We start from the raw sequence: 14,043 nt of genomic DNA, 5'->3' as shown, positions 1-14,043 counted from the left end.
CAGCCTGCTCGAGCGGCGTGATGGAGGGCATTCCTGATTTGGAACTTGGGATTTTTTTTCCGCTTCCTAAATTGTAGTTGTTTTCATAATTGGCCTCCTGGGAAGTGCAAATTCCTGTGACTTCCTCTTTTTCAGAGGCTTCTATCCAGGGCCTCAAGAGGGAAATGGATGCTGATTTGTGATAGAGATGTACACAGCCCTAGGGGGTGCACCTTTGAGGGCCTGAGGGCTTGGCCTCCATGACTCTGTCTCCTGTACACCTGCGTGGGGTCATGGCTCGGGGGCCCAGCCCATGGGATACCCTCCAAGGAAGGTGAGTCTGGCTTCCCTTGCCCATTGCTTCATTTTTGTTGTAATTTCCACATATTTTCACTTTTGAGTGAATGGCAGACACACACATGTATACAGACAAGAGATCTTCCATCTGTTGGTTCACTCCCCAAATGCCTGAAACAGTCAGGTATAGGCTAGACCAAAGCTGGGAGCTAGCAACTCCACCCAGGTCTCTCAGGTGGGTGACAGGGACCCAACCACTTGAGCCCCCACCTGCTGCCTCCTAGGATGCACTTTAAGAGGAAGCTGGAATCAGATGTGGAGCCGGGACTCGAACCAGGCTCTCAGATACGTGTGTTTCAAGTGGCCTCTTACCCACTGCTCCAAACACCCGCCCAGCCACCGCTTCCTGCATCACCGTGCACAGAGCACTTGGCTCACTCCCAGCGGCTGCTCTCAAGGGGAGGCAAGGCCAGGCTCCTCTGGGCTTAGCTCCCAGGCCCTACCCTTCTTCCCTGTCTGGCCCTAACTCTGCGTCTGGGGAAGTTCTCGATCTCTGGGCGGAGTGGAGCAGAAGGGGGGATGTCCCCGGTGCTGCCACGGTGTAGGAAAGGGCTCAGCAGTAAGGCCAGGACGCCGAGGCTTGTGGGGAGAGACCCAGAGGTAGGAAAACAGTTGGAAGGGTAAGACGAAGACAGTGCGGTCTCCTTGGGCAGGGCCTGGGGCGTGGGAAGTTTGTTCCGTAGAAGCAGCCTGTCAGCCAGCGGAGGTTGGCGGGGGTTTGGCCAGAGGTCCAGCCTTAGGAGCAGGCTTGGGGTGCCTGATTCAAATCCCTCATTGTTCAGATGAGGGAAAACGGAAACCCAAGGAGGGACCGTGTCCTCTTGAGGTCACACAGCTGGCTAGAGTCAGGGCCGGGGACTTCTAATGTCTCCCTGGGCCCTCTCCTGCTTCCCTCAACCGCTGTCCACCTTCTGGGAGAAGAGGGACCCAGCACTCACTGGGGGCCAAGCACGTGGTACTGTTACTGGGATGCCATGGAATGGAACAGAAACGGCGTGGGCATCAGGAAGCAGTGGCAAGCACCCGATGGCCATGTGGACAAGCCCCTTCAGCTCACTGGGCCTCAGTGTCCTGCTCTGTCTACTGGGAAGATAACAAAGCCTGTCCCCCGGCACTGTGATGAAGACGGATTGATATGAATACAAACGCCTTTGGTGGCCGGCACCACGGCTCACTTGGCTAATCCTCCGCCTGTGGTACCAGCAGACCAGGTTCTAGTCCCGGTCAGGGTGCCGGATTCTGTCCCGGTTGCCCCTCTTCCAGTCCAGCTCTCTGCTGTGGCCCGGGAGGGCAGTGGAGGATGCTTGGGCCCTGCACCTGCATGGGAGACCAGGAGGAGGCACCCAGCTCCTGGCTTCGGATCGGCGCAGGACCGGCTGTGGCAGCCATTTGGAGGGTGAACCAATGGAAGGAAGACCTTTCTCTCTGTCTCTCTCTCTCTAACTCTGTCAAAAAAAAAAAACAAAACCAAAAACAAAAATGAAAAACACCCTTGGTGAATACCCATATGGCTGACTTTATCAGTTCGGCTAAGTTACAGTACCACGTGCTTGGCCCCCAGTGAGTGCCTGGTTCCCTCATCTCCCAGAAGGTGGACAGCAGTTGAGGGAGGCAGAAGAGGGCCCAGGGGGACATTAGAAGTCCCTGGCCCTGACTCCGGCCAGCTGTGTGACCTCAAAAGAACACGGTCCCTCCTTGGGTTTCAGTTTTCCCTTATCTGTACAGTGAGGGATTTGAATCAGGCACCCCAAGCCTGCTCCTAAGTTACAGGTAGGGGAATGCAGGTGCTTTGGATTTGGGGATTTTTCAGATTTTTGAATATTTGCATAGATGAATACGTAATGAGGATGAGACCCAAATCTAAACACAGGAGACCAGGCGTGAAGTGCTCCACACGTGACACCAGCTCGGGACTCAAGTTTCAGCTTTTGGGCGCGTTTGGGATTTCAGATTTTTGGGATTAGGGAAGTTCAACTTTCAGTGTGTAGCAGGCACTCACTGTAGGCATCTTTTGTTGAGCGAGTCAGCCTGGTGGGAACTAAAAGGTCCATATGCCCTTGAGTGTGGCCCCTCATCCGTGTGCAGTGTGCACCTGCAGGTGGAGGGAGTAAAAGCCTCGACTGCATTACGATGTTATCCAAGAGCAGGGGCACCTCCCATGGTCACCCCTTAACTCAGACTGACTCATCTTAGCCAGCACTCGACGGGTTGGGAAGGAGGACAGGTGAAGTATGATGAGTAAAAACGCTGTCCAGAGCACTGTGCCCTATCCCATGCTCACACCCACACCCACACTCACACCCACACACACACAGACACGGGGCAGGGCAAGGCTGGGCAGTGGCAGCCCATTGGTGAGGCATGGGGATGTGGTGCAGTGTATGGGCCCCAGGAGTCGTCCTGGTCAGTTCTGGGGGAGCATGGTGGGGAAGGAGTGGTAAGGAGGAGGTGGGAGCTCCTGGTGGGGACAAGGGGGCTGCAGCCCCACCTTTGCCACACTCAGGTGCACACACCCAGGGCTCGAGTTGGGAAGCACTCCAGGGCCCCATCACATGCAGACCTCATTGCTGAGCAAAGCAGCTGCGGTCCCCATGACCCCCACCCCACTGGCTCCAAGTCCCTCTCTGCCCCCCCTCACATGGTCGCAGGCGCACCTCGGGGACGAGAACTCACCTACGGTGGCCACCATGCCTGGGGAGAAGCAGTCCTCACAGAACCTCCTCAGGAAAGACGTCTTGCCCACGGCGGAGTTGCCCACGAACACAATCTTGAAGAGCCGGTCTGGCGTGGATGGGCGGCGCTCCTCCTGTGGGCGGCACGCAGTCTGGCCAATGGCTGGCCATGGCCGCTGCTCCTGCTCCATCCACAGCCCACCCTCCTCTTGTCCCCACGGTGGTCCTGGGCTCCCCCCCAGCAGCAGGCCAAGACGTAAGACGGCTCCTCTGTGTCGAGTAGGTGGACACCTCCCAGATTGGGAGGGAGCCTCTTACTTCTGCCCCATCACCCAAAGCCTGGACCCAGGGCGGGACACTCTTGCCTCCCTGCACGGGGCTCCCATCTCAGCATCGCCATCTTCCTGGGGCCACTGAGGTCAGACAGTGTCCACTCAGGAACCTGGGACCCATGCCCCCTGCCTTGCAGGGCCAGCTTCAGAGGGAGGGAGCTGGGTGGTGTCAGTGTCCCCAGCGGGCAGGGCCTTTAAGGCCCAGGAGGGAAATGAGGCTGCTCCAGGACACAGTGAGCAGGGGATGGAGGACGGAGCTGACTTTCAGCACGGGGATGCTCGCCCACCTGGACCCCGCCTGCAGGGTCAGCTGAGGAGGCTTTGGAATCTATTTAAAAGTGGATTTGGGCGAATTAGCTCCCGTCGTTGAGCAAATATTATAATGCAGCGGCAGCTGATATTAGCAGTGTTGAGTTTCAGGGGAAAGTCATTAACAGGCTTTTGGGGAGGAATCAGTGCCACGCAGTTCTTAGGAGGAATTCAAGGTCAACTACAGGAATTTCAATTAAAATTAAAAAATCATTCAAAAAATTCCACACACAACTATCTCCCATCCCTCTTTCTTTATCTATACACTGCACACTCTAGCCTCTTGTCTCTGTACCTCTAATTGTCATTTGTTTCAGACTAAAATTTGGTGCACCAATCTGTTTCTCCCCGGGCCCAGCGAAGGGGTGGGGACCATGAAACCCTGGATGAGGACGAGGGTCCTGGTGGCAGAGGTGTTGCCTGACCCTGAGACCTGTCACCACTGACCCCTTCCCTGGGTAGAGCATTTTCTAAAAAAATTTTGCACAACATGTAAACCCCTCGATGGTTCAGTTTCAGGCAGAACTCATGGCATCAGAGCAGGGAACTCCTATTTGTGTCCGTGCACTTAACCTGCCATCCCTGCGGAGTGAGGGTGCACCTGCCTTGTGAGGAGCAGGGAGGGGCTGGGAACAGGAACCCTGGGCTGCCTCCTCCGGTGCGTTCTCAACTTCCCTCCCTATGTGCTTTAATTTAATAAATCTTCAAAAATAACATTAATACATGCTAACTTCTAAGGTTAGAAAACAGAAAAATAGAGAGGGAAATAATAGTTATTTGTAATGTGCCCTGCCACTGTTCACGCTTTGGTCCCTTCCTCCAGTCTCTTCTGTAAGCATGAGGGTGGTTCAAAAATTTTGTGGAAAATGGAATTAAGAGGTAGTTTATTTTTGGTGCAAAAAGAAATTGAAATCTATGCATACGTGTGTTCTTCAGAAATTTCATGGAAAATGTGTACTATTGGGGCAGGCACTGTGGCACAGCAGGTTAAAGCCCTGGCCTGAAGCACCGGCATCCCATATGGGCACCAGTTCAAGACCCGGCTGTTCCTCTTCCGATCCAGCTCTCTGCTATGGCCTGGGATAGCAGTGGAAGATGGTCCAAGTCCTTGGGCCCCTGTACCCGCGTGGGAGACCTGGAGGAGGCGCCTGGCTCCTGGCTTCGGATCGGCGCAGCTCCAGCCATTGCAGCCATCTGGGGAGTGAACCAGCAGATGGAAGACCTCTCTCTCTCTCTACCTCTTTCTGTAACTCTTTCAAATAAATAAAAATAAATCTTTAAAAAAAAAGAAAATGTGTACTATGAATGAATTTCAGCATTTTCATATTAAAAGAATCTTTGAATCCCATTTTTTTCCACGAACCCTTTGAAGTACTATAGGACAAATGTTAATTAAAGAAACCTAAGACGTATCTCAAATTGATTATATCCTACTTTATCATACATTACTAAATTACATATATGTCTGAGTCACTAAGCTTTCTGTAACTGTGATTTTTTTCACAGCTATGTAATATTCTATTACATTAGTACACCACAACTTAGGTCCCTACCATAGGTTTTTCCAATTGCTTGCCATTATAAAACAGCAGAGCCTTGAGTTGAATCTTGATCTGATTTTGGTTATTTCCATGGGAAAAACTGCTAGTTGTGCCCAATATTTTTACTTTCTTGATTCATCTCATCTAACAACGTCCCGGAAGAGTTGGGCCCATTCATGCCTGGTGGTGGGGGTGGAGGGGCTGCCTCACAGGGGCCTGGCAAAGAGCGGGCCTGCCTGGGAGCTGCCATGAGGCTTCCGGGTGATCTGTGTCCGTCTGCCGCAGTTTCTGTTCCCAGCAAAACGGCAACAGAGTGTCACGGAGCCAGCAGACGCGAGACAGCGTGGCGGGAAGGGCCGGGCTCCACGTCCCTGGGGGCTGGCCAGGCTGCCCCCTGCTGGGCTTCTGCTTTCCTATCTGACCACAGGAGCACCTGCTGCTGGGCCTCCTCTGATGACCGTGACCGTGAGAGTGAGATGCTGCAGCAGACGCGGCGCCTTGCCACTCTCCTTATCCCTGTGGCCTACCAACCCCTTGACGCCTCTCTCCCATTGTGGCGGTGTTTATGACCTATTTGTGCCCACTGGGAACCAGGGTAGTTGTGTGCACTGATGGGGGTGAAGGGTGGGGACCCCTCACTTCCTCTCTGTGCCAAAGACCTTCAAAGGGGTGACACGCAGGCATGAACCTTAATCCTGCCCAAGGTGGACGACCTATACCCAGAAGCCCCAGTCGTGGCTCCCCTGCCAACACAGCCTCTGGGGAAAGCACAAGGTGGCGATGGCTGTGTCCTAGAGAGCGGCCACGGGGTGCAGGGAGGAGCCTCTTTCACAGGTTTGCGCACATTCCTAAGGCTGCTGCCCAGGGTCAAGCGGAGGATGAGGTCACAAGGTGAGGGCCAAGGGCAGACTTTCCTATGGTCTCCTTTGGCCCTGTAGAACTCAGCAGGGAGACCTGGCAGGGCGAACAGGGTTACACGGAATGGAGGAAGAGGTGGGAGACTTGGAAACACAAGGGTGATTAGCTGATGAAGAACCAAGACAAGGGCGGGTGTTTGGCCAAGCAGTTAAGATGCCGCTTGGGAAACCTGCGCCCCATAGAGGACTCCCGGCTTTCACATCCCAGCTCTGCTTCCCGTGCAGTGCCCTGCGAATGTGCTCCCTGGAGGGCGGCTGCTGATGGCTCCGGTGGTTGAGTCCCTGCCACCCACATGGAAGACCCGCACTGAACTCCCAGCTCCTTGACTTGACCTGGTACAGTCCTGCCGACTGGGGGCATTGGGAGTGAACCAATGGGTGGAATTGCTTTGTCTGTCTCTCTGCTTTTCAGATAAATAAAAGCAATATTTTGAAAGATGAAAAGGAGAGTAGAGAGAGAGCCTCCAGCCGCTGGCTCACTCCCTATGTGGTTGAAATAGCTGGGGACCAGGTCAAGTTGAAGCCAGCAGCCTGGAACTCCATTTGAGTCTCTCAGATGAGTGGCAGGGGCCCAAGTACCTGGGCCATTTCTGCTACTTTCCCAGTATATAAGCAGGGAACTGGATCACAAGTGGAGCAGCTGGGATTTGAACTGGCGCTCTTATGGGATGACAGTGTTGCAGGCAGTGACTAAACCCTATGGGCCACAATGCTGGCCCCCAAAGCAACAGATTTTTAAAAAATGTTAAAAAGGACCAAGAGAAACATGAAGGCATGCAAACATTCACAAGCAAGGACTGGCCCTGCAGAGAGCAGTGACAACATGGGAAGCCGTAAAAGCATCTGACACTCTGTTCAGAGCCTAGACAAGGGTCAGTCTTAAGTGGGTGCTCAGTCAGGGCTTTTGGACTTGAGTCAGGAAAGCAGAGAATATGGAATGGGACAAACAGAAGAGGCTAGAAGAACACTTTATCAGGACACCAGGACGCTCAGAAAGGCAGGGGGAGGTGGCATTTGTAAGACACAAATAGGCGGCATCCTAACACCTGCCACATCTGACCTCCTTGGTGCCTCTTGGGAATATGGGTCTCAAAGACAAAGGCAGATCCCAGGCGTGATGTCTGTGAGCCAACGAGGTATGCGCTCCTACCTTGAAGAGGGCTTCTTTCCCCACAGGCTGCCCTCGGGGAGACATGGGGGTGACCTCCAAGGGGGAGGCCTGCTGGGTCCCGCCGTCCACTCCCTGGTGAGAGCCTTCCTCTTCTTCTGGGCACTGGCATAGGGGCTGCTCAAAGCCCGCCTGCAGGAGCTGCGGCACGGGGTCTTCTTCAATGGAGATGATTCTGCGGAGCCGCCGGGCACGCCCAGTCCCCAGCTCCCCCAGTCCAGGCTCCTCTTCCGTAAGGGGATACACGCTCAGCCCCAGAGAGCTTCTTCTCCTGGGGATGCCAAACACGTCGTCCTCCTCCTCTGACTGGCTGCTGGGTGGGGAAGAAAGAAGCACGGAGAACATCACCCAGGGCAGCAACACGAGGACAGACACCGCCGTCGGCTCCTGTGTCCAACACGCTTGCCCCAAGTGCCTGCCGGTGAGGATCGCCAGGTATTAACTAAAGAAGTCACGGACGTTGTCCCGGCCTCAAGGGATGTTCCACTGAGGGGGACCAAAGCAACAGTGACACGCTCACACAGAAAGTCGTTATAACAGAAGAGAGGGCTGTGAAGGAGAAGCAGAGGACTATGCACGCAGACCTGTGGAGAAAGCACCTGCTGTGCCCCCAGGGCCGGCCCTCATTAACTGTGTGTCCTTGGGTAAGAGCCTTCAACTTGTCAGGTCCCAAGAGCACCCCGTCCCCGTCCCGTCTGCCCTGCCCGCTCAGAAATGAGACATGGGTGTAAGCAGACAGAGCGTGAGCGTGAGCAGAAGCACGAGCAGTACGCTGCTCTGGGAAGACCCTCCTTCAGCGCACAGCTGGGCTCCACTGGCTCAGCTGCCCCCTTGTAGAGCGGACAGGCATCGGGGTTGGAAGGAAGCCAAGCTGGGCATCTCCATCCACCGCTCCTTCGCCATGTCCCCGGGAGCCAGAGTCAGCTGTGAGCAGCCTTGCAAGCCTACGTGCGTCCTTGCGGCGAGATGCATCTGAGCACCAAGAACCAGGAGCAGCGGTAGGAGGGGCAGGGGGAGGGACAGCTGCAGGGAGGACCCGTGCCCTGGGTGTGTGATCAGAAGGTTCAGAGAGCCCAGGCCTCACAGGGCCCTCTGAGCACACAGCTCCCCCCCCCCCCCCCCCACCGGGTCTGGGTGAGCCACTGAAGCTCCGAATGGTCTTAAGGGAACGGGAGCTTTACAGGGAGGGCCTCAGGTCACAGACGGAAATACACGTGGGTGAGAAAAGAGAGTGGGCTGGCAGTGAAGTGGAGAGGTGAGGGACCCACAGGAGAGAGAGAATGGAAGAAGGACACAGGCTGTAGGCTGGAGGAACACTCTTTTATTTTGCCCCCTGCTTACAATATGTCTCACTGCTAAGGAGACATATTGCTAACTGCAATTCTGAACAATAAATTAAAATACCATGCTTGCTCACAAAAACAGTGGATTGGTTCGGATCCCTGGATATAAAATATAGCATTAGTAGCAAGTTAAGCAGCTTTTTCTTATAAAATCCCAGTTTTTAATAAAAGCTAAATGTCTTCTTTCCAACAAACTTCCTATACATTCTATCAAGTCTATGGACCGCTTATCTGCTTCTGCACACCATTGGCAGGGCCAGCATCGTGGTGCAGCATGTTAAGCTGCCGCTCGCGGAACTGGCATCCCATATTGGAGCGTTCGTTCAAGTCCTGGCCGCTCTCTGCTTCCAATTCAGGTCCCTGCTAATGTGCCTGGGAAAACAGCAGAAGATGGCCCATGTACTTAGGCCCCTACCATGCATCGGGGAGGCCTAGATGGAGATCCTGGCCCTTGGCTTCAACCTGGACCAGCCCAAACTGTTTCGTCCATTTGAGGAGTCAACCAGTAGAACCAGTGGATAGAAGATCTCCCTCTCTCTCTCCTTTTCTCCCTTCCTTCCTCCTTCCCTGTCTCCCCTGTCCCCCACACTCTGCCTGTCAATTAAATAAATAAGTAAATAAATATTTTTTAGAAAAGAACACAACTAGTAGTCCTATCCATTTTCTCCCTGATTATTCACACAAGAGTGAATATTTGTGTGCACAAGTGAGCAAGTATTTGCACCCACAGCAGGTTTTTTTCCCAAGGGCTTTGCAGCCAGAAAAAGAAACAGCCACTTAAGCCCTAAAATGAAGCATTTCTTGGAAACAAATGCTTTACATGGATAATTTTCAAGCACTACTGACATTCTGTAATACTTTCAACTTAGCAAGACTAAGTTTGTTCTTTATTTTGTCGCCAGTGATGTATGCCAGCAGTAGGAAGTACGGCTACTTTTGCCAAAGCCTGTATTGGAATTCAAGGGCTCCAAGTGTGTTGCTTACTTGATTAGGGTCTGTTTCTTCCACTCAACTATAATCTCATGAAACAGAAATGGGTCCTCTCTGCCTGCCCTGGCACGTTCCAGCACACAGCACAGTACCTTGCACATGGTAAGTACTCAACAAACGTTTATCAAGGGAGCATTCAACAATGGACGCTAATGACAGGACACATGTCCGGTTTGTCTTCGGAGCTTTACAGAGCTCAAAAGAATGTCGGAGACCGAATAGGTAATCAGCAAGCGCCTGTTGAGTCAATCAATCAGTAAATACGTTCTGTTCGCAGGAACCAACAGGCCAAATACTACCGTGCAGAAATTTGGCTCCCGAGTTCTAGCTCATTATTCGGTTGGTTGGAGAAGGAATTCATGACGATCAGGCCCAAAGATTTTACTGCTGAGCTGAATCACACTGCCATTGCGAATCTTTTGATTTCATGCTTGTAGTCCTACAGGATCAAGTTAACACATTTTCTCCCCAAGTCTTTACACTTAGGGTCCGGCTGCCTCTCCCTGCCTGGGGCCACCCATGTGGATGGAACACCAGTAACGGGGGGGGGGGGGGGGGGGGGGGGGGGGGCTGGTTTATCTCTGAATGAGTGAGGAGTCAACCTCCTGGGTGCTCGAATTCAACCCCGTGCTGTTCAGCAGCTAGAGAACGTGTTCTCTCCGAGTTAACTGAGTATGAGTCACTGACACGACCTGCCAAGCACAGGCCACAGTCGTGCCTGTAGAACAAGTCCATGTGACACCCGGAGGCACTTCCCTAGCCAACAGTCACATTCCTGAAAAACCGCCTGCACCTCTTCTGCCCTGCAGAGGTCAGAGCGCCATCCGGCCACACACCCCTCCCTCCCTCTCTCCCCTGATTGGCTCCTTCACACACCCCTCCCTCCCTCTCTCCCCTGATCGGCTCCTCCTCCGTCCTCTGCAGAGCTTCAGCACCCCTTCCACGCCTCTGCAGGCACACAGGTGGGTGGAGTGACCTCCGAAGACAACGACCCGCCCTAGGGGATCGCTCTGCGCAGTCCCGGTCTTGCTTGCATGTCAGGAGAGGGTAGGGCATGTCCTCCAAGGCTCAAGGTGAGTCAGTGCAGCCGAACTCAAACTCGGGCCTCCCACCCAAGGCCAGCTCTCCAGGGTGCACCTGCACCGAGCATGGGCTCACAGCCAGCTCCCCCTGCAGGGTGGGATGGGTAAGTGCAAGAACAAATGGGTGATGACTTACCTTCGGAGAGCGCCTTTGCAGTCCATGTATTTGCCTATCACAGAGCCGGATCTCTGTTTCCAGCTTGCCTTGGAAGCAGCTGTGTTTGCCTTGGCTGCCTTATCTTTCTGTAGAAACACAAAAGTCCCAGAGATCCAGGCCTGCTGATTTGCCCCAGTGTTGCGGCAGAAAAGGGCCCATGGTTCCCAGCTCCTAGGTCAGGCTCTCAGAGAACCCTAAAGCAAGTCGGCAGTGACCTGGTCTCCCTGTTAGCATTCACCTACACATCCTTTTACCGTCATCCCTCACCAGAATCCCTCAATCGCCTTCCTAATAATCTAATCAAATGAACAGAGGAGAGCCTGCATGCCACCACGGGATGCTACGCAGGGGCACTGGGAATTTGCTGGAGGGCAGAGAAGAAGAGATCAAGGCTTAATGCCTAGGAGAAATATTTATAAGCATAAAAGCTTTTGTGCATCTTAAACTCAGACTCTTCTGTGTGTCTCTAATCACTTATCTTCAAAGCCCCAGATATAAGGGAAAGAAGACCAGCCCAGAGGATCAATTAACCCAGTGCCCTGTCCATAGCTTCCAGGCTTGTGTAAGGTGTATCAGGCTGAGTGCAGAAATACTGCTCCAACATTGGTAGCAGAGAAGTGGGTGGAGCAGGCCCTCGCAGTCCCCTTGCAATGCTCCCTAACAGATGTCTTCCAGGAGATGGCGGGGTGGGGGAGTGGATCACAAGAAGAATCTCTCGTGGATAGGATGAGGGGAGGAGGCGAGGCCATGCTCCCAGGGCCCCTGCAGCTGTGGCTGTGAGGTTGCCACATGAATCATTAATTATTACCCAGCGTCGAGGTGATCTGATCCCTTTTCTTTGATTTCCCCAGTGGCGTTCTTAATTCCACCCCCTTCCGAAGCAGACAGAGTTTGGCAGCTGAGGGGGAGCGCGGTGAAGTGATTAGGGTGACATTGGGTTGGAAGTTCTAAAATGAAGTTGGTGTTGTTTCTAAGACAATTACGACCATTGTCATCATCAAGCAAACATGTGTAGGCTGAAGTCTCACTCTCACAGCACACACGGGTAGGCGGCAGCAATGTTTGCTGCCGGTCAGCGGCATCAAAGAAACAATGGCAGAACAAGATCCAACAGGGAGTTCAGTTAAAAACCAAGTTGGGCCTAATTTAGGACAAACCAGATGCCTTATGTGATCATATTTATGTGGCTGCTCAGCTAAGGGTCTGGTGCATAGCGTCCTCTTTCTAAAAATCTTCGTCAAAAATCCTTATAATATGCGGGAAATGACAGGGTTCCTTTTCCTCATGTGACAGCTGGGGACTTTGTCCCAGGACACACAGGGGGCCTGTGGCCTGATAATCCTATGATTAGGAAGTTGGACCCATTTTCCTTCCCTGCAGGGCAGCCAACAGCTCTTGTCTGAAGGGGAAGATAACTGGGGGAGTGCAGGATTCTAGGTTTTGTTAAGTGTGGCCCACAGTGAAGACCTCCACTTCAACATGAGATTCTGTGTTATTTGGGACAAGTATATGGTCATGGTACTTATGTATAGATGATAAAATCAGCTATGTAAGTAGTGGGAGATTCACATCTTTAATTTATTCCATGAGAATGTAGAAATGCAGAATTTCCATTGATAGAAAAAATGTAATGAAGGGGAGAAACCTGAATATGCTGATGTAAAAGTGATAAGGACATTCCAACTGTGCCGTCTCATGGGTAGAACTATCATTTATGCATCCAAGAAACACGTCAGTCCTGTGGGGCAGAGAAACGTGCACTACTTCCTGGAAAAGTAACTGTCCCAGTAGGCTATTCTGCATCTTGATCATCTCGGGCTACTGTCCTGCCCACACAGAAAGTATCAAACGTATCCCGAGTGTCAGGGCATTCTTGGGCCAGTCCCAGCACAGACCTGGCTGCCCCTGGACCCCAGTCCTTGTCTCCCAGTGCTTCTGCCCCCTAGCAAATACCAGCCGATTACCTGGAAACGTATGTCCCGTTCATCTCGCAGGTGCTTATTTCTTTCCCTGTGGACAGTAAAGGGGAATCTATTCAGACACGGTGGACAGATCCAAGAGCAGCCAACCTGCCAGTCAGGCGGGTGCAAGGGAAGGTAGAGTGTGGAAGGCTAGCAGGTGTGTGGAATCTCCATCCTACGGGTGTGGCTTACCTGGATGATAGTTTGTGTGCCAGTCAGCGGCAGGGGGATAGACAAAATGGCCTTGTGATCCATAGCTCTTCAGGATCACTCACGATCTCTCCCTCTGTGAATGTGCCATTAAACTCTCTCCCTCTGAACCATTCATTCATTCACACAATGCATGTATTCACTCAAATGTCTCCGGAGCACCTGCTACATGCCAGGCACTATTCTATCAAGGCCACAAAAAGGGTCTGCCTCAGTGAATGTACATTGTGTGTTGGGTGGATGCTATTGAGAAAATTGAGAGCGGGCTGCTCCAAATGAGATAAGAAGCCATGGGGTTGGGGCTGGGGTAGATGGCAGTGGGTGGGGGGAGGTCAGGTTCTGACTCCAGCTTTCAAGGATCCCTCTTGAAGCTGTGCTAAGCATAGATTGTGGAGCCCTGAGAATGCATCACTATTTTCAGGGAGGTGAAGGTCACTGGGGACCTGGACCAGAACTGTTTCAGTGGTAGGAGAAGCCCAACTGGAGGGTTCAAAGCCAAGAAAGGGAATGGGGACAGAGACTGTGAGAACCCTCCTCTGTTTCCCGGATTGTCCCCATATGGGGTGGGGCAGACCTGCAGCCATTCAGGTGAAGCTCTTTTCAATTTGGTAGCACCACAGACGCACACCGGCCTCGCTTTTGCAAAGACAGGAACAAAAATCTCATAAGGTAACTGGATGATTCAAAACCACTTGCACCTTCAAAATCAGAACTTGGGGTAGGTGTTGGGTGCAGCAGTAAAGATGCTGCTTGGATCGGAGTGCTTTCTTCTTCTTCTTTTTTTAATATTTATTTATTTTATCTGAAATGCAGAGTTACAGAGAGGCAGAGGCAGAGAGAGAAGTCTACTATCCACTGGTTCACCTTCCAGATGGCTGCAACGGCCAGAGCTGTGCTGATACGAAGTCAGGAGCCAGGAGCTTCTCCCAGGTCTCCCACGTGTGGATGCAAGGGCTCAAGGACTTGGGCCATCTTCCACTGCTTTCTCTGGCCATTGGCAGAGAGCTGGATCGGAAGTGGAGCAG

General features: G+C 52.7%; 1 protein-coding gene across 4 annotated transcripts in view; it reads right to left on the bottom strand.

Moving 5' to 3' along the window:
* The window catches only part of CRACR2A (calcium release activated channel regulator 2A), a 202,812-nt gene that overhangs the window by 17,152 nt on the left and 171,617 nt on the right, over positions 1 to 14,043 (bottom strand). For 3 of the 4 annotated variants that reach the window (XR_009866226.1, XM_062194772.1, XM_062194775.1), the window contains exons 10-13: positions 12,812 to 12,857; positions 10,827 to 10,933; positions 7,258 to 7,588; positions 3,010 to 3,142 (exon numbers count right to left, since the gene is read on the bottom strand). Coding sequence is in view for 3 of the 4 variants with exons in the window: in XM_062194772.1 (XP_062050756.1) it covers positions 3,010 to 3,142; positions 7,258 to 7,588; positions 10,827 to 10,933; positions 12,812 to 12,857 (617 nt within the window). In the remaining variant the exon portion in view is untranslated. The remainder of the gene's footprint in view (positions 1 to 3,009; positions 3,143 to 7,257; positions 7,589 to 10,826; positions 10,934 to 12,811; positions 12,858 to 14,043) is intronic. The other variant, XM_062194773.1, reaches the window with a different exon arrangement.

Source organism: Lepus europaeus, chromosome 6, assembly GCF_033115175.1.
Source record: "Lepus europaeus isolate LE1 chromosome 6, mLepTim1.pri, whole genome shotgun sequence".
Lineage (NCBI taxonomy): Eukaryota > Metazoa > Chordata > Mammalia > Lagomorpha > Leporidae > Lepus > Lepus europaeus.
Note: the sequence above shows the minus strand (reverse complement) of the source record. Positions and strands in the feature narration are given on the sequence as shown.